The sequence below is a fragment of the Chlorocebus sabaeus genome, chromosome 3 (assembly GCF_047675955.1).
Source record: "Chlorocebus sabaeus isolate Y175 chromosome 3, mChlSab1.0.hap1, whole genome shotgun sequence".
Classification (NCBI taxonomy): Eukaryota; Metazoa; Chordata; class Mammalia; order Primates; family Cercopithecidae; genus Chlorocebus; species Chlorocebus sabaeus.
In genome coordinates this window covers 77878280-77902947 of record NC_132906.1, presented here as the reverse complement: position 1 = coordinate 77902947, position 24668 = coordinate 77878280, and the positions used below count along the sequence as shown (strand labels likewise).

At 38.5% G+C, this 24668-nt stretch overlaps 1 protein-coding gene across 3 annotated transcripts in view; it reads left to right on the top strand.

The window, feature by feature from the left end:
* UGGT2 (UDP-glucose glycoprotein glucosyltransferase 2) overlaps positions 1-24668 on the top strand; it is a 228616-nt gene extending 203948 nt beyond the window's left edge. For all 3 annotated transcript variants that reach the window (XR_005243747.2, XM_038007821.2, XM_007960706.3), the window contains 2 exons: positions 188-314; positions 24436-24668. Coding sequence is in view for 2 of the 3 variants with exons in the window: in XM_038007821.2 (XP_037863749.2) it covers positions 188-314; positions 24436-24458 (150 nt within the window). In the remaining variant the exon portion in view is untranslated. The remainder of the gene's footprint in view (positions 1-187; positions 315-24435) is intronic.

The window sequence follows — 24668 nt, the reverse complement described above, 5'->3', positions numbered from 1 at the left end:
ATTAAGTAATTATTACATACTAAGTTGTGATATGTCATTTTACTTGATCCTGTGTGTATTAAACTTCCAGTACTTAGTAGGACTCTGCTTTTTATAAAATGTATTTTGTTTGCCCTAGTGACACAACATTGTCCTTATGTTTCCAGGAGTATGGTCTTTCATTAACAAAATTTACTTAAACTTTTAGTGCAATAATCCCAAAACAAAAGAACCCAAACTAAAAGCTGCTGCCAGAATTGTCCCAGAATGGGTGGAGTATGATGCTGAGATAAGACAACTGTTAGATCATCTTGAAAACAAGAAGCAAGATACAAGTAAGTCATCAACCTGTTGTGATGTCTGAACCATGTGTTGCATTAATGAGATTAGAATAGACTACAGACTAATTTCCTAATGAATTTATCAAATGATTAAGAATGTGTTTAAGAAAGTCTGTGGCATAATTTAAAGGTGTATTTTTGTGTAGACTAAGCTTACAAGTTTAAAACATAGATAATCTGTTTCCCCATGGATACAGCTTCAGCTAATATCTCTATATAGATAGGTAGTGTAACATTAGTCTCCTGACACAAGATAGAGGTGAAAAATAAAAGTAAAAGGAGTGTTTGTCTTTAAGGTTGCACTGAATTTCCTAAATGTGAAAATTTGAGCAAGTCCTAAAAATTAATAAAAGCCTTGCAGAGCCTACTAAAAATATCACTTCCTGTCTCTGAAATTAATCTCGTATATAACACAGGTTTCCCCACATGTTCATGGTTCCAGTATCCTTAGTCATGGGTGGAGAATGACTTGGATTAGATTTGCTTCAATTCCTTTTATGAAAAAATCTGTGGTTACCTTGGCATTTCATTGCCCTACATAAGTGTTCAATAAATGTGCTGAATTTATTTTTTAAAGCTGATATAAACTTCTTGATTGTCCTGTAATTCTCTTTCCCTATCAGTGCTGCCTGTGACTCCCTATTCTTTACTCTTTCTTAAAAACCCCCCCGAACTCCTATTGTGTTCAGGTCAGTGTGTTAGAGACTTTCACTAGATTATTGGCTAATACTCTCAATAATTCTTCCCAGTGGTTCAGAATACAGTTCTCATTTTCCTCAGCTTTACTGTTTAGGGAAGCCGAAATGATTATATATAAACTTTCTCATATCAATGTGAAATTGTTTCATCTTGACTTTTAAAACAAAAGTTTTCCTTTAAAAAAAAAAGCTTTCTTGGTGTGTTCAAAAAGTTCATTATTTAAAACACACCGATGTATATATAATAATTTACTATAAAGATACTGTTTCTATTCAGAAGGAAAAAATTATTCTGTAAGTGGTATGATACAGTTCTTTTTAAAGGGGGAGAAATTGAATGACAAAGGGAGGAGGGAGAGAAGGAAAGAAAACAGAAAGAAGGAAGAAAGGAAAATTACCTCAACAGAAAACGTTTTTTCTTATATTTAAGTGTTTCTTTTATCAAATTGGGAAAGAGTTAATGGTTAATATTAATGAGCATTGGTGAGAATGTTGGAAAGTTAGCATTTTTATATAAGTATATATAGTAGCTGTATAAGTTAAGGAAATTTTATATGTATAAAAATTTAAAATGTATATACCCTCTGACCCAGCAATTCACTTCAGCAAACTTAAAAAAAGAAAAATGATGTCTTTATTGGTATGTTTATTATAGCATTATTTTTAACAATGAAATAGAAATAATCTGTCCATCAATAGACAATTGGTTACATAAACATTGATACAAACAATGAAATATAGTGTAGCCTTTCAATACAAACCAGGTAAATGTGTTTGTCCTGACAGCATATTTTTAAGTTAAAAAATAGGTTATAGAGCAATATTTACAATATAATTGATCTCATTTCCATTAAAGAAAAATCATAAGTTTGTATGTGTTTGTGTATAGATATGTACATAAATAAGGGAGAGAAGTTTTACAGAAGAGTTTTTTTTAATTATTATTATACTTTAAGTTCTAGGGTACGTGTGCACAATGTGCAGATTTGTTACATATGTATAAATGTGCCATGTTAGTGTGCTGCACCCATTAACTCGTCATTTACATCGGGTATATCTCCTAATGTTATCCCACCCCCTACCCCCACCCCACAACAGGCCCCAATGTGTGGTGTTCCCCACCTGTGTCCAGGTGTTCTCATTGTTCACTTCCCAACTGTGAGTGAGAACATGTGGTGGTTGGTTTTCTGTCTTTACGATAGTTTGCTGAGAATGATGGTTTTCAGCTTCATCCATGTCCCTACAAAGGACATGAACTCATTCTTTTTTATGACTGCATAGTATTCCATGGTGTATATGTGCCACATTTTCTTAATCCAGTCTATCATTGGTGGACATTTGGGTTGGTTCCAAGTCTTCATTATTGTGAATAGTGCCGCAATAAACATACATGTGCATGATAGCAGCATGATTTGTAATCCTTTGGGTATATACCCAGTAATGGGATGACTGGGTCAAATAGTATTTCCAGTTTTAGATGCTTGAGGAATCACCACACTGCCTTCCACAATGGTTGAACTAATTTACAGTCCCACCAACAGTGCAAAAGTGTTCCTATTTCTCCACATGCTCTCCAGCACCTGTTGTTCCTGACTTTTTGATGATCGCCATTTTAACTGGTGTGAGATGGTATCTCATTGTGGTTTTGATTGGCATTTCTCTGATGGCCAGTGATGATGAGCATTTTTTCATGTGTCTGTTGGCTGCATAAATGTCTTTTTTTGAAAAGTATCTGTTCATATCCTTTGCCCACTTTTTGATGGGGTTATTTGATTTTTTTCTTGTAAATTTGTTTAAGTTATTTGTAGATTCTGGATATTAGCCCTTTGTCAGATGGGTAGATTGCAAAAATTTTCTCCCATTCTGTAGATTGTCTGTTCATGCTGATGGTAGTTTCTTTTGCTGTGCAGAAGCTCTTTAGTTTAATTAGATCTCATTTCTCAATTTTTGCTTTTGTTACTGTTGCTTTTGGTGTTTTAGACATGAGGTCCTTGCCCATGCCTGTGTCCTGAATGGTATTGCCTAGGTTTTCCTCTACAGTTTTTATGGTTTTAGGTCTGACATTTAAGTCTTTAATCCATCTTGAATTAATTTTTGTATAAGGTGTGAGGAAGGGATCCAGTTTCAGCTTTCTACATATGGCTAGCCAGTTTTCCCAGCACCGTTTATTAAATAGGGAATCCTTTCCCCATTTCTTGTTTTTGTCAAGTTTGTCAAAGATCAGATGGCTGTAGATGTGTGGTATTATTTCGGAGGGCTCTGTTCTGTTCCATTGGTCTATATCTCTGTATTGGTACCAGTACCGTGTTGTTTTGGTTACTGTAGCCTTGTAGTATAGTTTGAAGTCAGGTAGCATGATGCCTCCAGCTTTGTTCTTTTTGCGTAGGATTGTCTTGGCAATGAAGGCTCCTTTTTGGTTCCACATCAACTTTAAAGTAGTTTTTTCCAATTCTGTGAAGAAAGTCATTGGTAGCTTGATGGGGATGGCACCGAATCTATAAATTACCTTGGGCAGTATGGCCATTTTCACAATATTGATTCTTCCTATCCATGAGCATGGAATATTCTTCCATTTGTTTGTGTCCTCTTTTATTTCGTTGAGCAGTGGCTTGTAATTTTCCTTGAAAAGGTCCTTCACATCCCTTGTAAGTTGGATTCCTAGGTATTTTATTTTCTTTGAAGCAATTGTGAATGGGAGTTCACTCATGATTTGGCTCTCTGTCTGTTGGTGTATAGGAATGCATGTGATTTTTGCACGTTGATTTTGTATCCTGAGACTTTGCTGAAGTTGCTTATCTGCTTAAGGAGATTTTGGGCTGAGATGATGGGGTTTTCTGAATATACAATCATGTCATCTGCAAACAGGGACAATTTGACTTCCTCTTTTCCTAATTGAATACACTTTCTTTCTCCTATCTGATTGCCCTGGCCAGAACTTCCAACACTATGTTGAATAGGAGTGGTGAGAGAGGGCATTCCTGTCTTGTGCCAGTTTTCAAAGGGAATGCTTCCAGTTTTTGCTCATTCGGTATGATATTGGCTGTGGGTTGTGATAAATCGCTCTTGTTATTTTGAGATACATCCCATCAATACCTAATTTATTGAGAGTTTTTAGCATGAAGGGCTGTTGAATTTTATCAAAGGCCTTTTCTGCATCTATTGAGATAATCATGTGGTTTTGTCTTTGGTTCTGTTTATATGCTGGATTATGTTTATTGATTTGCATATGTAGAACCAGTCTTGCATCCCAGGGATGAAGCCCATTTGATCATGGTGGGTAAGCTTTTTGATGTGCTGCTGGATTCGTTTTGCCAGTATTTTATTGAGGATTTTTGCATCAATGTTCATCAGGAATATTAGTTTAAAATTCTCTTTTTTGTTGTGACTCTGCCAGGCTTTGGTATCAGGACGATGCTGGTCTCATAAAATGAGTTAGGGAGGATTTCCTCTTTTTCTATTGATTGGAATAGTTTCAGAAGGAATGGTTCCAGCTCCTCTTTGTACCTGTAGTAGAATACAGCTGTGAATCTCTCTGATCCTGGACTTTTTTTAGTTGGTAGGCTATTAATTATTGCCTCAATTTCAGAGCCTGTTACTGATCTATTCAGGGATTCAACTTCTTCCTGGTTTAGTGTTGGGAGAGTGTATGTGTCCAGGAATTTATCCATTTCTTCTAGATTTTCTAGTTTATTTGCATAGAGGTGTTTATAGTATTCTCTGATGGTAGTTTGTATCTCTGTGGGAGTGGTGGTGATACCCCTTTATCATTTTTTATTGCATCTGTTTGATTCTTCTCTCTTTTCTTCTTTATTGGTCTTGCTAGCCATCTAACAATTTTGTTGATCTTTTCAAAAAACCAGCTCCTGAATTCATTGATTTTTTGAAGGGTTTTTTGTGTCTTTATCTCCTTCAGTTCTGCTCTGATATTAGTTATTTCTTGCCTTCTGCTAGCTTTTGAATGTGTTTGGTCTTGCTTCTCTAGTTCTTTTAATTGTGATGTTAGGGTATCAATTTCAAATCTTTCCTGCTTTCTCTTGTGGGCATTTAGTGCTATAAATTTCCCTCTACACACTGCTTTAAATGTGTCCCAGAGATTCTGATATGTTGTGTCTTTGTTCTCATTGGTTTCAAAGAACATCTTTATTTCTGCCTTCATTTTGTTATGTACCCAGTAGTCATTCAGGAGCAGGTTGTTCAGTTTCCATGTAGTTGAGCAGTTTCGAGTCAGTTTCTTAATCCTGAGTTCTAATTTGATTGAACTAGTCTGAGACACAGTTTGTTATGATTTCTGTTCTTTTACATTTGCTGAGGAGTGCCTTACTTCCAACTATGTAGTCAATTTTGGAATAAGTGCGATGTGGTGCTGAGAAGAATGTATATTCTGTTGATTTGGGGTGGAGAGTTCTGTAGATGTCTACTAGGTCTGCTTGGTGCAGAGCTGAGTTCAATACCTGAATATCCTTGTTAACTTTCTGTCTTGTTATCTGTCTAATGTTGACAGTGGTGTGTTAAAGTCTCCCATTATTATTGTGTGGGAGTCTAAGTCTCTTTGTAGGACTCTGAGGACTTGCTTTATGAATCTGGGTGCTCCTGATTGGGTGCATATATATTTAGGATAGTTAGCTCTTCTTGTTGAATTGATCCCTTTATCATTATGTAATGGCCTTCTTTGTCTCTTTTGATCTTTGTTGGTTTAAAGTCTATTTTATCAGAGACTAAGATCGCAACCCCTGCATTTTTTTGTTTTCCATTTGCTTGGTAGATCTTCCTCCATCCCTTTATTTTGAGCCTATGTGTGTGTCTGCACATGAAATGGGTCTCCTGAATACAGCACACTGAAGGGTCTTGACTCTATCCAATTTGCCAGTCTGTGTCTTTTAATTGGAGCATTTAGCCCATTTACATTTAAGGTTAATATTTTTATGTGTGAATTTGATCTTGTCATTATGATGTCAACTAGTTATTTTCCTCGTTAGTTGATGCAGTTTCTTCCTAGCATCGATGGTCTTTACAATTTGGCCTGTTTTTGCAGTGGCTGGTACTGGTAGTTCCTTTCCATGTTTAGTGCTTCCTTTAGGAGCTCTTGTAAGGCAGGCCTGGTGGTGACAGAATCTCTCAGCATTTGCTTGTCTGTAAAGGATTTTATTTCTTCTTCACTTACGAAGCTTAGTTTGGCTGGATATGAAATTCTGGGTTGAAAATTCTTTCCTTTAAGAATGTTGAATATTGGCCCACACTCTCTTCTGGCTTGTAGAGTTTCTGCCGAGAGATCTGCAGTTAGTCTGATGGGCTTCCCTTTGTGGGTAACCCAACCTTTCTCTCTGGCTGCCCTTAACATTGTTTCCTTCATTTCAACTTTGGTGAATCTGACAATTATGTGTCTTGGAGTTGCTCTTCTCGAGGAGTATCCTTGTGGCATTCTCAGTATTTCCTGAATTTGAATGTTGGCCTGCCTTGCTAGGTTAGGGAAGTTCTCCTGGATAATATCCTGAAGAATGTTTTCCAACTTGGTTCCATTCTCCCCATCACTTTCAGGTACAACAATCGGATGTAGATTTGGTCTTTTCATGTAGTCCCATATTTCTTGGATGCTTTGTTCATTTGTTTTTACTCTTTTTTCTAAACTTCTCTTCTCGCTTCATTTCATCCATTTGATCTTCAGTCACTGATACCCTTTCTTCCAGTTGATCCAGTTGGCTACTGAAGCTTGTTCATTCCTCACGTAGTTCTCGTGCCATGGTTTTCAGCTCCATCATGTCATTTAAAGTCTTCTCTATGCTGTTTAGTTAGCCATTCGTCCAATCTTTTTTCAGGGTTTTTAGCTTTTTTGCAGTGGGTTCAAACATACTCCTTTAGCTCAGAGAAGTTTATTATTACCAATCTTCTGAAGCCCTCTCTTCTCAACTCGTCAAAGTCATTCTTTTTTTGTTTGTTTGTTTATTTTTATTTTATTTTTAATTTTTATTTTTTAATTTTTTTTATTATACTTTGAGTTCTAGGGTGCATGTGCATAACGTGCAGGTTTGTTACATATGTATACTTGTGCCATTTTGGTGTGCTGCACCCATCAACTCGTCAGCACCCATCAACTCATCATTTACATCAGGTATAACTCCCAATGCAATCCCTCCCCATGATAGGCCCCGGTGTGTGTTGTTCCCCTTCCCGAGTCCAAGTGATCTCATTGTTCAGTTCCCACCTATGAGTGAGAACATGCGGTGTTTGGTTTTCTGTTCTTGTGATAGTTTGCTAAGAATGATGGTTTCCAGCTGCATCCATGTCCCTACAAAGGACACAAACTCATCCTTTCTTATGGCTGCATAGTATTCCATGGTGTATATGTGCCACATTTTCTTAATCCAATCTGTCACTGATGGACATTTGGGTTGATTCCAAGTCTTTGCTATTGTGAATAGTGCTGCAATAAACATACGTGTGCATGTGTCTTTATAGCAGCATGATTTATAATCCTTTGGGTATATACCCAGTAATGGGATGGCTGGGCCATATGGTACATCTAGTTCTAGATCCTTGAGGAATCGCCATACTGTTTTCCATAATGGTTGAACTAGTTTACAATCCCACCAACAGTGTAAAAGTGTTCCTATTTCTCCACATCCTCTCCAGCACCTGTTGTTTCCTGACTTTTGAATGATCGCCATTCTAACTGGTGTGAGATGGTATCTCATTGTGGTTTTGATTTGCATTTCTCTGATGGCCAGTGATGATGGGCATTTTTTCATGTGTCTGTTGGCTGTATGAATGTCTTCTTTTGAGAAAGGTCTGTTCATATCCTTTGCCCACTTTTTGATGGGGTTGTTTGTTTTTTTTCTTGTAAATTTGTTTGAGTTCTTTGTAGGTTCTGGATATTAGCCCTTTGTCAGATGAGTAGATTGCAAAAATTTTCTCCCATTCTGTAGGTTGCCTGTTCACTCTGATGGTAGTTTCTTTTGCTGTGCAGAAGCTCTTTAGTTTAATGAGATCCCATTTGTCAATTTTGGCTTTTGCTGCCGTTGCTTTTGGTGTTTTAGACATGAAGTCTTTGCCCATACCTATGTCCTGAATGGTACTACCTAGGTTTTCCTCTAGGATTTTCATGGTATTAGGTCTAACATTTAAGTCTCTAATCCATCTTGAATTAACTTTTGTATAAGGAGTAAGGAAAGGATCCAGTTTCAGCTTTCTACTTATGGCTAGCCAATTTTCCCAGCACCATTTATTAAATAGGGAATCCTTTCCCCATTTCTTGTTTCTCTCAGGTTTGTCAAAGATCAGATGGCTGTAGATGTGTGGTATCATTTCTGAGGACTCTGTTCTGTTCCATTGGTCTATATCTCTGTTTTGGTACCAGTACCATGCTGTTTTGGTTACTGTAGCCTTGTAGTATAGTTTGAAGTCAGGTAGCGTGATGCCTCCAGCTTTGTTCTTTTGACTTAGGATTGTCTTGGAGATGCGGGGTCTTTTTTGGTTCCATATGAACTTTAAAGCAGTTTTTTCCAATTCTGTGAAGAAACTCATTGGTAGCTTGATGGAGATGGCATTGAATCTATAAATAACCTTGGGCAGTATGGCCATTTTCACAATATTGATTCTTCCTATCCATGAGCATGGTATGTTCTTCCATTTGTTTGTGTCCTCTTTGATTTCACTGAGCAGTGGTTTGTAGTTCTCCTTGAAGAGGTCCTTTACATCCCTTGTAAGTTGGATTCCTAGGTATTTTATTCTCTTTGAAGCAATTGTGAATGGAAGTTCATTCCTGATTTGGCTCTCTGTTTGTCTGTTACTGGTGTATAAGAATGCTTGTGATTTTTGCACATTAATTTTGTATCCTGAGACTTTGCTGAAGTTGCTTATCAGCTTAAGGAGATTTTGGGCTGAGATGATGGGGTTTTCTAAATATACAATCATGTCATCTGCAAAGAGGGACAATTTGACTTCTTCTTTTCCTAACTGAATACCCTTTATTTCTTTCTCTTGCCTGATTGCCCTAGCCAGAACTTCCAACACTATGTTGAATAGGAGTGGTGAGAGAGGGCATCCCTGTCTTGTGCCAGTTTTCAAAGGGAATTTTTTCCAGTTTTTGCCCGTTCAGTATGATATTGGCTGTGGGTTTGTCATAAATAGCTCTTATTATTTTGATGTATGTTCCATCAATACCGAATTTATTGAGCGTTTTTGGCATGAAGGGCTGTTGAATTTTGTCAAAAGCCTTTTCTGCATCTATTGAGATAATCATGTGGTTCTTGTCTTTGGTTCTGTTTATATGCTGGATTATGTTTATTGATTTGCGAATGTTGAACCAGCCTTGCATCCCAGGGGTGAAGCCCACTTGATCATGGTGGATAAGCTTTTTGATGTGTTGCTGAATCCGGTTTGCCAGTGTTTTATTGAGGATTTTTGCATCGATGTTCATCAGGGATATTGGTCTAAAATTCTCTTTTTTTGTTGTGTCTCTGCCAGGCTTTGGTATCAGGATGATGTTGGCCTCATAAAATGAGTTAGGGAGGATTCCCTCTTTTTCTATTGATTGGAATAGTTTCAGAAGGAATGGTACCAGCTCCTCCTTGTACCTCTGGTAGAATTCGGCTGTGAATCCATCTGGTCCTGGACTTTTTTTGGTTGGTAGGCTATTAATTATTGCCTCAATTTCAGAGCCTACTATTGGTCTATTCAGGGATTCAACTTCTTCCTGGTTTAGTCTTGGAAGAGTGTAAGTGTCCAGGAAATTATCCATTTCTTCTAGATTTTCCAGTTTATTTGCATAGAGGTGTTTATAGTATTCTCTGATGGTAGTCTGTATTTCTGTGGGGTCGGTGGTGATATCCCCTTTATCATTTTTAATTGCGTCATTTTGATTCTTCTCTCTTTTCTTCTTTATTAGTCTTGCTAGTGGTCTGTCAATTTTGTTGATCTTTTCAAAAAACCAACTCCTGGATTCATTGATTTTTTGGAGGGTTTTTTGTGTTTCTATCTCTTTCAGTTCTGCTCTGATCTTAGTTATTTCTTGCCTTCTGCTAGCTTTCGAATGTGTTTGCTCTTGCTTCTCTAGTTCTTTTAATTGTGATGTTAGAGTGTCAATTTTAGATTTTTCCTGCTTTCTCTTGTGGGCATTTAGTGCTATAAATTTCCCTCTACACACTGCTTTAAATGTGTCCCAGAGATTCTGGTATGTTGTATCTTTGTTCTCATTGGTTTCAAAGAACATCTTTATTTCTGCCTTCATTTTGTTATGTACCCAGTAGTCATTCAGGAGCAGGTTGTTCAGTTTCCATGTAGTTGAGCAGTTTTGATTGAGTTTCTTAGTCCTGAGTTCTAGTTTGATTGCACTGTGGTCTGAGAGACAGTTTGTTATAATTTCTGTTCTTGTACATTTGCTGAGGAGTGCTTTACTTCCAATTATGTGGTCAATTTTGGAGTAAGTGCGATGTGGTGCTGAGAAGAATGTATATTCTGTTGATTTGGGGTGGAGAGTTCTATAGATGTCTATTAGGTCTGCTTGCTGCAGAGATGAGTTCAATTCCTGGATATCCTTGTTAACTTTCTGTCTCGTTGATCTGTCTAATGTTGACAGTGGTATGTTAAGGTCTCCCATTATTATTGTATGGGAGTCTAAGTCTCTTTGTAAGTCTCTAAGGACTTGCTTTATGAATCTGGGTGCTCCTGTATTGGGTGCATATATATTTAGGATAGTTAGCTCTTCCTGTTGAATTGATCCCTTTACCATTATGTAATGGCCTTCTTTGTCTCTTTTGATCTTTGATGGTTTAAAGTCTGTTTTATCAGAGACTAAGATTGCAACCCCTGCATTTTTTTGTTCTCCATTTGCTTGGTAGATCTTCCTCCATCCCTTTATTTTGAGCCTATGTATGTCTCTGCATGTGAGATGGGTCTCCTGAATACAGCAGACTGATGGGTCTTGACTCTTTATCCAGTTTGCCAGTCTGTGTCTTTTAATTGGAGCATTTAGGCCATTTACATTTAAGGTTAATGTTTTTATGTGTGAATTTGATCCTGCCATTATGATATTAACTGGTTATTTTCCTCGTTAGTTGATGCAGTTTCTTCCCAGCCTTGATGGTCTTTACATTTTGGCCTGTTTTTGCAGTGGCTGGTGCTGGTAGTTCCTTTCCATGTTTAGTGCTTCCTTCAGGGTCTCTTGTAAGGCAGGCCTAGTGCTGACAAAATCTCTAAGCATTTGCTTATCTGTAAAGGATTTTTTTTCTCCTTCACTTATGAAACTTAGTTTGGCTGGATATGAAATTCTGGGTTGAAAATTCTTTTCTTTAAGAATGTTGAATATTGGCCCACACTCTCTTCTGGCTTGTAGAGTTTCTGCCGAGAGATCTGCTGTTAGTCTGATGGGCTTCCCTTTGTGGGTAACCCGACCTTTCTCTCTGGCTGCCCTTAAGATTTTTTCCTTCCTTTCAACTTTGGTGAATCTGGCAATTATGTGTCTTGGAGTTGCTCTTCTCGAGGAGTATCTTTGTGGCGTTCTCTGTATTTCCTGGATTTGAATGTTGGCCTGCCCTACTAGGTTGGGGAAGTTCTCCTGGATGATATCCTGAAGAGTGTTTTCCAACTTGGTTCCATTTTCCCCCTCACTTTCAGGCACCCCAATCAGACGTAGATTTGGTCTTTTTACATAATCCCATACTTCTTGCAGGCTTTGTTCATTTCTTTTTCTTCTTTTTTATTTTGGTTTCTCTTCTCGCTTCATTTCATTCATTTGATCCTCAATTGCTTATACTCTTTCTTCCAGTTGATCGAGACGGTTACTGAAGCTTGTGCATTTGTCACGTATTTCTCGTGTCATGGTTTTCATCTCTTTCATTTCATTTATGACCTTCTCTGCATTAATTACTCTAGCTATCAATTCTTCCACTTTTTTTTTCAAGATTTTTACTTTCTTTGCGCTGGGTACGTAATTCCTCCTTTAGCTCTGAGAAGTTTGATGGACTGAAGCCGCCTTCTCTCATCTCGTCGAAGTCATTCTCCGTCCAGCTTTGATCCGTTGCTGGCGATGAGCTGCGCTCCTTTGCCGGGGGAGATGTGCTCTTATTTTTTGAATTTCCAGCTTTTCTGCCCTGCTTTTTCCCTATCTTTGTGGTTTTATCTGCCTCTGGTCTTTGATGATGGTGACGTACTGATGGGGTTTTGGTGTAGGTGTCCTTCCTGTTTGATGGTTTTCCTTCTAACTGTCAGGACCCTCAGCTGTAGGTCTGTTGGAGATTGCTTGAGGTCCACTCCAGACCCTGTTTGCCTGGGTATCAGCAGCAGAGGCTGCAGAAGATAGAATATTGCTGAACAGCGAGTGTACCTGTCTGATTCTTGCTTTGGAAGCTTCCTCTCAGGGGTTTACTCCACCCTGTGAGGTGTGGGGTGTCAGACTGCCCCTAGTGGGGGATGTCTCCCAGATAGGCTACTCAGGGGTCAGGGACCCACTTGAGCAGGCAGTCTGTCCCTTCTCAGATCTCAACCTCCGTGTTGGGAGATCCACTGCTCTCTTCAAAGCTGTCAGACAGAGTCGTTTGCGTCTGCAGAGGTTTCTGCTGCGTTTGTTATTATTTACTGTGCCCTGTCCCCAGAGGTGGAGTCTACAGAGACAGGCAGGTTTCCTTGAGCTGCTGTGAGCTCCACCCAGTTGGAGCTTCCCAGAGGCTTTGTTTACCTACTTCAGCCTCTGCAATGGCGGGGGCCCCTCCCCCAGCCTCGCTTCTGCCTTACCAGTAGATCACAGACTGTTGTGCTAGCAAAGAGGGAGGCTCCGTGGGTATGGGACCCTCCCGGCCAGGTGTGGGATATGATCTCCTGGTGTGCCTGTTTCCTTAAAGCACAGTATTGGGGTGGGAGTTACCCGATTTTCCAGGTGTTGTGTGTCTCAGTTCCCCTGGCTAGGAAAAGGGATTCCCTTCCCCCTTGCGCTTTCCAGGTGAGGCAATGCCTCGCCCTGCTTCAGCTCTCGCTGGTCGGGCTGCAGTCGCTGACCAGCACCGATTGTCCGGCACTCCCTAGTGAGATGAACCCAGTACCTCAGTTGAAAATGCAGAAATCACCGGTCTTCTGTGTTGCTCGCGCTGGGAGTTGGAGACTGGAGCTGTTCCTATTTGGCCATCTTGCTCCGCCCCCCCAAAGTCATTCTTTGTCCAGCTTTTTTCTGTTGCTGGCAAGGATCTGCGTTCCTTGGAGGAGAAGAGGCACTCTGATTTTTAAAATTTTCAGCTTTTCTGCTCTGGTTTCTCCCCATCTTTGTGGTTTTATCTACCTCTGGTCTTTGATGATGGTGACGTACAGATGGGGTTTTGGTGTGGCTGTTCTTTCTGTTTGTTAGTTTTCCTTCTAACAGTCAGGACCCTCAGCTGCAGGTCTGTTGGATTTTGCTGGAGATCTACTCCAGACCCTGTTTGCCTGGGTATCACCAGTGGAGGCTGCAGAACCACAAATATTGTAGAATTGCAGATGTTGCTGCCTGATTGTTCCTCTGGAAGCTTCATCTCAGAGGGGCACCCAGCCGTATAACGTGTCAGTCGGCCCCTGCTGGGAAGTGCCTCCCAGTTAGACTACTCGGGGGTCAGATTCCCATGTGAGGAGGCAGTCTGTTCGTTCTCAGATCTCAGTCTCCATGCTGGGAGTACCACTACTCTTCAAAGCTGTCAGACAAGGAGATTTTAGTCTACAGAAGTTTCTGCTGCCTTTTGTTCAGCTTAGCTCTGCCCCCAGAGGTGAAGTCTACAGAGGCAGGCAGGCTTCCTTGAGCTGCAGTGGGCTCCACTCAATTCGAGCTTCCCAGCCACTTTGTTTACCTACTTCAGCCTCAGCAATGGCGGGTGTCCCTCCCCCAGCCTTGCTGCCGCCTTGCAGTTTGATCTCAGACTGCTGTGCTAGCAGTGAGTGAGGCTCTGTGGGCGTGGGACCCTCCGTGCCAAACGCAGGATATAATCTCCTGGTGTGCCATTTGCTAAGACCGTTGGAAAAGTGCAGTATTTGGGTGGGAGTGACCTGATTTTCCAGGTGCCATCTGCCACGGCTTCCCTTGGCTAGGAAGGGGAATTCCCTGACCCCTCGTGCTTCCCGGATGAGGCGATGCCTCACTCTACTTCAGCTCACAGTCCGTGGGCTGCACCCACTATCCTGCGCCCACTGTCCGACAAGCCCCAGTGAGATGAACCCAGTACCTCGTTTGGAAATGCAGAAATCACCCATCTTCTGCATTGCTCATGCTGGGAGCTGTAGACTGGAGCTTTTCCTATTCGGCCATCTTGGAACCTCCCCAAAAAAGACCGATTGTTTTTAACAACTTTTAATTACAAATGCAAGACATGTACACTATAAACATTAGAACAGCATGGAAGTATAAGAATAAAATTGGAAGTCCTCTTTTACTTAAACCTAGAGAAGCAACTATTTTTGAGGATTTATAACCATAATAGGTTCATTGCCCAATGCACACAGCATGTCAATATGCTGAGACACTGGGTTGCAGCAGGGAAAGAGGTTTAATCATAGGGCTGTCAGATGAGGAAACAGAAAGAAAACTCAAGTCTGTGTCCCTGAGCAGTTTGTGACGAGTGATTTTTAAGGGTTTTGGAAGGGGTCAGAGTATGGAAAGCATTGATTGGTCAAAGAGTGTAGGGCGAAGTAGTGGTATAGGGAGATGAAGAAATGATATTCTCATGCTGAATTGGTTACTTTGTGGGGGTCTTCAAACTGGTTGGTGTCAGCTGTTCTGCTGGAACTCAGGATCTGCTTAGGCAATTCTTAAAAACCTTATGATTCTGATGTCAGAAATCCTATCCACAAGAACAGTGGGGATGCAAATGGTCAGTATCTAGTGCTAAGTAACTTTCAGTTACAAGGATGTGGGTCAGAATGCTGCCTAATAGTTAACCATATTTCTTTCCAGAATTCTTTAACTCTATAAGGATGGCTTCAGATATTGTATAACTTTTATAACTTACATTTCTCTTATTATGCATTATATTAGTTTGCTAGGGCTGCTATAGCATAGTTCCACAGTTTAAGACTGGCTGGCTTAAACCAGACATTTATTGTCTCATAGTTCTGGAAGTCCAAGATGAAGGTGTCTACAGGGTTGATACATTGGTCTCTGTCTATACATGTGCCGATTACACACCACGTTAGTTATTAAGGACTTATATTATGTTTTAATATCACGTAAGGCTAGCCTTTGCTTATTACTCTTCTTTTTTGTTGTTTTTCTGTGTATTCTTGTTTTTGTTTTTTTCCATACAAGCCTTAGAATCAACTTACTTAGTTTCAGAAAATTTTCTGTGTTTTTCTTTGGGGGCTGTGTGGGATGGTCAGAAAAAGGATTACATTAATTAGTTGACTTGAGAGAATTGACATCTTCATGAAAACTATTCTGTCTCAGAATACGTTGTCTTTCTATATGTTCAAGTTCAGTTTTCCTCAAGAATCATAACATTTTAATCATATAGCTTATATATATGTATAGTTTAAGCTTTTCTTTGCTACTGTTATAAATGGAATTTTTCTCTTGAAGAATATCTTCTTACTGGTGGTTGCTTGTACATAAAAAGACTACTTTCTGTACATGGATTTTTATTTCCCATGATCATACTGAATTTTTATATTGGTTGTAGTAGTGTTTCGGCTTATTGTCTTGGGTTTTTCCAGGAATACCTATATCTTATCTCCAAAGAAAGATGGTTTTCCCTTTTCCTTTCTAATCATTGTACATCACACCTTTTTTTTTTTGGTCTGTTTACTTACTTTGACTTATACATCTAATACAGTGTTAAATAATAAAGTGGTAGTAGTAGGCCTTTGTCTTTATTGTGGTTGACCAACCTTCTATGTTTCCCCATTAAGATAATAGTGTTGGACTGAAGAAGAATATTCTTATCATCTTGAGGAAATAACCATTGATTCCTATTTTAATATTTTTATCAAAGATAGATTGAATCGGTTGCATTTTATCAACTTATTCAACAGAAATAGAGGTGACCCATAATTTTTCAACTTATAGATTGTAAACTATAACATATTTGTAGTTTATGTGTTACAAATTATAATCTATAACTTTATATATTTTAAACTATATTAATATATTTCCTAATATCAAATCCTTTTTTCTAACATTGAAACATCCTTGTATTCCTAGAATAAACTCCACTTGGCACCACAGGTTGGCTGGACACAGAAAAGCAATAGCAATCACTGTAGTCTGGTTCTCAAAGACTCCTACTCCCAGGGTAAGGGAAAGAGCACCACATCAAGGGAACACCCTATAGGACAAAAGAATTCAGACGACAGGCCTTGAGTCCCAGATCTTTCTGCTGGTGGGAGATTCTTTCAGCAGAGACATAATTGCAGTGCTAGGCTCAGCAGGAAAAGTCTGCAGCTCTACCCCAACAGTCAGGCAGACTTGGTGCTCTTGGAGGGTCTTGGAGAAGTGGTCTTTTTCCCACCTTGTCCACCACTGCAGACACAGCTGGGGCTTCTCCCACAGGAGCTCAGTGTGGCTGAACCTGTAGACAGCCTTCCTGGAACACTTCAGGGTGACTGCATTGCTGCAGGAGAGGTACCCCCACAGGTTCAGGCTTGCACAAGAGGCAGAGTCACAGTTTCTCTCTCCTTAGAACACAACATGCCTACAGATAAAAATATCTGAATAGCCACTGGGACAAGAGTGAGTCTGGGAGTTGGATAGCTTTCCTGCTTGGCCTGGCAGGGAAGCTGGAGGTGGCTCTCTCTCTTCCCCTTGTTAAGACCTCACTGCATCTAACTGAGAGCTCCCTCAGCCACCTTCATCAAGGCTAGGACCTCTGTCCACCATTGGATATTACATTTACCACCTGCTTTACCTACAACAGGTTCCTACCCAGGAATACCACTCCTATCCTGAAGCCTGAACCATCATCTCAGTAAATGAAATATTGGGGAAAAATTAAATTAAAAAGTGTATACCACAGGGAAATGAGATAAGCTTCAAGAGACCTCTGCCATTGCAATTCCATAGGAGATAGCAGACTTACCCACACACTGAGTACATGATGACTACTACAGCCATATGAGGAAACCATCATACAAAGACTGTCCACAACTGAGGAATTCATAGAGTCTTCACTCCCAAAAGTACAGATAACCAAATTAAGCTATAATAAACATTAAACTCACATTCTTGAGGGGGGAAGAAGAAATTAAAAACACAGTCAAATAAAAAATAAATTCAAGAACAATTAGAGGAAATAGTATACCCAAATGAGAAGGAACCAGAAAAGTAATTTTGGTAATATGACAAAACAAGGTTCTGTAACACCCCCAAAAAGATCATACGGTCTCTCCAGCAGTGGATCCAAACCAAGATGTAATCTTTGAAATACCAGATAAAGAATTTAGAAGATTATTAAGCTACTCAACGAGATACCACAGAAAGATACCACAGAAAGATGAAAACCAACATAAATTTTTTAAAATTCAGGATATGAATGAAAAATTTTCTAGAGAGACATAAAGAAAAATCAATCCGAACTTCTGGAAATGAAAGACACACTTAGGGAACTATAAAATGCCATGGAAAGGTTCAACAATAGACTACAACACGTAGACAAAAGAATTTTAGAGCTCAAAGATCAGGCTTTTGATTAACCCAATCAGACAAACATATAAAGGAATCAAAAGAAATGAAGAAAGTCTTTAAGAAATATGGGATTATGTAAAACAGCCAAACCTAAGAATAACTGGTGTTCCTGAGGAAGAAGAGAAGGCTAGACATTTGGAAAACTTATTTGAGGGAGTAATTGAGGAAAACATCCCTGGCCTTGCTAGATTTAGATTTAGAGATTTACAAATATCTTGTATTTGGATATCTAAATACAAGGTCATTATATAATGATAAAAGGATCAATCCAACAAGAAGATACTATAATACTAAATCTATATGCACCTAACACTGGCGCTCTCATATTTATAAAACAGTTACTACTAGACCCAAGAAATAAAATAGCAACACAATAATAGTGGTGGACTTAAAAGTACTCCACTGACAGCACTAAACAGATCGAGACAGAAAGCCAACAAACAGTGGACTTAAGCTGTACCCTAAAACAAATGGACTTAACAGAAATTTACAGAACATTCTGCCCAACAACTACAGAATATACATTCTTCTTAGCACATGGAACATTCTCCAACATAGGCCACAAAACAAGTCTCAATAAATTTAAGAAAGTCGAGATCATATCAAGTATCTTCTCAGACAACAGTGGAATAAAATTAGAAATCAGCTCCCAAAGGAACTGTCAACACTATACAAATACATGGAAATGAAATAATCTGCTCCTGAATGAATTGGGGATTAACAATAAAATCAAGATGGAAATCCAAAGATTCTTTGAAATGAATGGTAATAGTGACAGAGGTTATCAGAACCTCTGGAATACAACAAAAGCAGTGCTAAGAGGAAAAGTCATAGCATCAAATGCCTACATCAGAAAGCCTGGAAGAGCACAAATAGACAACCTAATGCCACACCTCAAGGAACTAGAGAAACAGGAACCAACTAAACCTGAAGTCATTGAAAGAAAAGAAATAACAAAGATCAGAGCAGAACTAAATGAAATTGAAACTAACAAAAAAAAATGAAACAAAAAGCTGGTTCTCTGAAAAGATAAACAAAATTGATAGACTATTAATGAGATTAACCAAAAAGAGAGAAAATCCAAATAAGCTCAATTTGAAATGAAACCAGAGACTCACAACCAATACTGCAGAAATACAAAAGATCATTCAAGACCGCTATGAACACCTTTACATGCACAAACTATTAGCATAGTACTGGAAGTCGTAGCCAGAGCAATTAGGCAAGCAAAAGAAATAAAGGACATACAAAGTGGAAAAGAGGAAGTCAAACTAATGCTGTTCACCAGTGATATGACCATCTACCTAGAAAACCCTAAAGACATATCAAAAAAAAATCCTAGTTCTGATAAACTAATTCAGTAAAGTCTCAGGCTACAAAGTCACTGCACACAAATCAGTGGCACTGCTATACGCAAAGGATGACCAAGCTAAGAAGCAAATCAAGAAGTCAATCCCTTTTATAACAGCTGCAAAGAAAATACCTGGGCATATACCTAACCAAGGAGGTAAAAGATCCCTACAAGGAAAACTGCTGAAAGAAATCATCATAGATGACACAAATGAAAACACATCCCGTGGAAATAATCAATATTGTGAAAATGACTATACTGCCCAATGCAATCTACAGATTCCATGCAATTCACACTCAAATACTGTATCATTTTTCACAGAACTAGGAAAAACAATCCTAAAATTCATATGGAACCAAAAAAAGAGCCTGAATAGCTAAAGCAATCCTAAACAAAAAGAAAAAATCTGGAAGCATCACATCATCAAACTTCAAATTCTATGACAAGGCTATAGTTATTAAAACAGCATGATGCTGGTATAAAAATAGGCATGTAGACCAGTGGAACAGAAGAGAGACCACAGAAATGAAGCCAAGTACTTACAGCCAACTGGTTCTTTGACAAAGCATAAAAAAACAAACTGGGGCAAGGTCACCCTATTCAATAAATGGTGCTGGGAAAACTTGCAGGCCACATAAAGAAGAATGAAACCGCATCCCCATTTCTCACCTTATACAAAAATTAGCTCAAGATGGATCAAAATGTTTATGGTTTATCTGTAACCATAAACATTTCTAGACAATAACACTGGAAAAACTCTTCTGGACATTAATAGACAAAGAATTCATGACCAAGACTCCAAAAGCAAATGCAACCAAAATAAATAAATGGGACCTAATTATCAAACTTCTGCATGGCAAAAGAAATAATCATCAGACTAAACCTACAACCCACAGAATGGGAGAAAATATTTGTGACTATGCGTCTGACAAAGGACTAGTATCCAGAATCTACAAAAAACTCAAATTAGCAAGAAAAAAATAATCCCATCAAAAGTGGGCAAAGGACATAAATAGAAATTTGTCAAAAGAAGATGTACAAGTGGCCAAGAAACATGAAAAAATGCCCATTATTACTATTCAGCAGGAAAATACAAGTTAAAACCACAATGAGATACCACCTTACTCCTGCTAGAATGGCCATAAAGAAAAAGAAATGAATAGATGTTGGCATGGATATGGTGAAAAGGGAACACTTTTACACTGCTGGTGGGACTGTATATTAGCGCAACCTCTATGGAAAACAGTATGGAGACTCTTTAAAGAACTAAAAGTAGATCTACCATTCAATACAGAAATCCCACTACTGGGTATCTCCCCACTGGAAAAGAAGTCATTATATGAGAAAGACACATGCACACACGTTTATAGCAATACATTTCACAATTGCAAAGAACCAACTTAAATGCCTTAACCAATGAGTAGATAAAGAAAACATGGTATATATATATCCCCTGGACTAAAGGAATGAAAATAATAATAAGGAACAAAATAGTGTATTTTATAGCAACTGGGTGGTCATTATTCTAAGTGAAGTCACTTCAGAATGGAAAATCAAATACCATATGTTCTCACTTACAAGTGAGGACTAAACTATGAGGACACAAAGACATACAGTGATATAATGGACTTTGGGGGCTTGAGGGGCAGGGAGGGAAAAGGGAATGAGGGATAAAAGACTACATATTGGATGCAATGTGTACTGCTCAGGTGATGGGTACACTAAAATCTGAGAATTCACCACTATGGAATTCATCCAAGTAACCGAAAACCACTTGTACCCCAAAAGCTATTGAAATAAAAATTTTAAAAAAGAATAAACCTCACTTGGTCATGACCTATTATTCTTATATGTGCTGGTAGTCTTTTCTCTAATGTCTAAGTATTTTTGCATCAATATTCATAGATGAAAACTGTAGTGCTCTTTTGTGCAGTTTTTTCAGGTTTTAATATTTATTTTTCTTTTGTTACCGAAGTTACCACCACTTCATGAAAATAATTAGGAGCTTTGTATTCCTTTTTGTGCTCTGGAACAGTTTACATAGCAGTGGAACCTGGGGCTTTTTAGGGGAGTAGACAGCTTTCTCTGCTTCTGTGGAAATTTGTCTGTTCAGTCTTTATATAGCTTCTGGAGTCAGTTTTGGCAAATTATGTTTTCCAAGAAAAAGATTTATATTGGATATATTCTATAGTGTTGTAAAAAGTATTCTCTTTAAAAAAAAAAAAAAGTCTTTGTTTCTTGTTTATTTTATTTTATTTTTTGAGACAGTTTCACTCTGACACACAGGCTGGAGTGCAGTGGGTGCAGTCTCAGCTCAAACTCTGCCTCCCAGGTTCAAGTGATTCTTGTGCCTCAGCCTTCTGACTAGCTGAGATTATAAGTGTGTGCCATCATGCCTGGCTAATTTTTGTATTTTTAGTAGAGATGAGGTTTTGCCATGTTGGTCAAGCTGATCTTGGGCTCCTGGCCTCAAGTGATCTGCCCACCTTGGCCTCCCAAAGTGCTGGGATTACAGGCATGGGCCACCACATCTGGCCTGTTTCATTTCTTATTTTGTACATTCATGCTTTCTCTTATTTTTCTCCTGTTTTTCTACATTGTATTAGCTCGGTTGTAGTTGATTCTACCCTTTGACCTAAGAGTTGTATTATGAAGACTGATTGTTTCCTATGTGAAAGAGCCTTTATGTTTTCTGATTTTGTTATTTCTAGTGTTATTGTATTGAGATCAAATAATATTGTCTGTATTATTTCTTCCTTTTACAATCTATTGTTGTTTTCTTTGTGGCCTAATATCAGTTTTTATGAATGTTTCATGAGTTCTTAGAGAAGATGCATTCTATTTACCAAAGTATAGATATATACATACATATATAAGTATATATTATTACATACACACATACACATGTATAAATGTATATGTGTGTGTGTATATATATAAGATCTATTTTATTCATTATGCTTTTAGAGCTTCCATATGCTTACTTATTTCGGTGGTGAGCAGAGACTAAAACAAAGATAGACATAAGGATAACAATGGTATATAAATAAATGTTAGACAGTCTAATAATGCAGGAATAATACAACAACAAAAAATAGAAAGCGGAGAAAAAGTAGACAGAATAAACTTGCTTACTACTCTATTTGTAATAACTAGCAGTCAAGTGATGTTGAAAGTTGACAAATGTAATAGAAGCTTGAACATATTCAATAGCATAATAAAGGGAAACACAAAGAAAGGTAATATATTATCAATATTTAAAAACTTTTTAGCTCATCTTGGAATCTTAAGTTGTAATTTTCATCTACTTTGTGTGATTTTGGGGATATATATTATCTTCAGTCTTTCTATTCATTTATTTTAGAGGGGTAATCACTTCTTAATTTCTATCAGATCTTTCTTTTCCCTGCTTGCTTCTTTTTAATTTCATTTTGTTCTTGTTTTATGGTTTCACTTTTTCTAATATCCCCTGAAATACCAATTAGAACTGTTTTGAATATTGCTTTGGTTCTTTTCAGGTCCTTTTTGTTTATGTTGTTTTATGTATTCATCTTGGCCCTTTTTTCTTCCTCAGAAACCTGGAGATCTTTGGCTGTTCATGTATATTTAAGAATGAAATATTAGATTGATCAATATAATAACTGGTGTGGGTTTCCTTTGCCAGGGTTTAAATGTGCTTCTTTCTCTGATAGGCTTCCCCAGATGGGAGGGTTAATTACTAACCCATGGTGTACAACTGGCAGGCCTCCTTCTAGGTGTATGGTCATGGAACAGATCAAAGCCCATCCTATACACCATCCCAAAAACCCAAATGAGGGCGCTTTACTTAAGAGCAGACACCCATATAAAAATACCTCTTTACGGCCGGACACGGTGGCTCATGTCTGTAATCCCAGCACTTTGGGGGGCCAAGGCGATGGATCATCTGAGGTCAGGAGTTCGAGACCAGCCTGACCAACATGGAGAAACCCCATCTCTACTAAACATACAAAATTAGCCGGGTGTGGTGGCGCATGCCTGTAATCCCAGCTACTCGGGAGGCTGAGGCAGGAGAATTGCTTGAACCCAGGAGGCGGAGGTTGCAGTGAGCCGAGATCAAGCCATTACACTCCAGTCTGGGCAACGAGTGAAACTCCATCTCCAAAAAAAAAAATCCTGTTTCCCCCTCTCTCCCACCCTTTATTTCTCCCTCTTTGTCTCTCTCTGAGAATTGTTCAATTTTCTTTCAAGAACAGACTTCCACTTTTTATCTTAGAATAGATGCCAGGGTGTTAGTTTCTGTCTTAGATTGAGAAGAATGAGAGTGGGGAGCTGACAGGCACAGATTTTCCACACAGTCCTTCACTGAATTGCTCCACTGTGTGACTCACTATGCACTGGTGTTTGTTAGTAACCTCTCCCAGACTCCTCCATCAGGAAAGCCAAGTCATCGTTTCAGCTGTGTATTCTGGGATGAAGTTGTTTCATGCAGTCTATCCCTGTTTCCCATTTCTTGAAATTCATTGATAACTTAGTATAGCCTTTTATATCTAGTTTTATGTGCATCCACATTTCCTTATTCACGACTATAAGATGGTACTTTGTTTTCCTTTGTTACCAGCCTGCCTTCACTTCTGTGAGAATCTTATAGAAAGGATGATCAGCTGGGCAGAGACACCGGATTCCTACTTTTATTACCTACGATGGCCTTCTCCAGTATTCTAGTATTCCAGTATTCTAGTATTTGTCTTGTAACCACTTCCCTCATTCTCATTATTGTTTTTCCTTTTTATATTTATTATCTTTCCAGTAGAATTTAGTGAAGAAACATAGTCTGACATCTTGAATTGTGGAACAGCATGCATTTAAATTATATTTTAATTAATTTCTGCCTGAAAATATTGAGTTCTCAGTGATTTACGTCAGCTGGTATGTGACAGCTCAGTGATGCAGAAGAGACCATTTTGCTCTCTAAGAGTCTTCATCAGAATTGTGCTTGCATTTATGTAGTACTTACGTCTGTGTCAGAGTGCGGTGTCCTCCCATCTTAGATGACGACTATATATTAATATGTCCTCTGCTTTCTGTTGTTCCATTACATTAAGGGTAGAATACTATATTCACAGTGAATAATCTGTTAGTATTCTTGAAGACCTCTTAGCTGCCAGGCAGGATGCTAGATCCTAAAGATAACAAAGATAAGTAAGGTATGTTCCTTGTCCTCATAGACTTATGGGAGCTCACATTCTAGGTGGGTAGAAAGACCAGTAGTTATGAGACAATTTAATAGACATCACAGTGTACAAAGAGCTATTCTCGTGTTGCATAATGAAGCATAAAGGTACTGAACTAGCAAATAAAGGATCCTCAGTCAATACCAGTGCTTCCTCATCATACATAAGTTAATATTTAAGATAATTTTATGTTTAAGATGCCAGGAGCTAAATAAAATTTTCTCCCCTACAGTTTTGACACATGATGAACTCTAGCACTAGTTTATATGAGAAGGAAGGCGAAAGCATGACAGGAAACCTGACGCCTGCTGGGGAAGTGTGGAGCCCCTGCTGAGACGATTTGGAAGTCTCATGAAGATCAGTGACATATTCTTTAATTTTAAAAATTTGTAATTATTTAAAACAGGTATTTAATGTATTGAATAAGTTTAAGTTATATAATAAATGACCATTGAGTATTTAAAA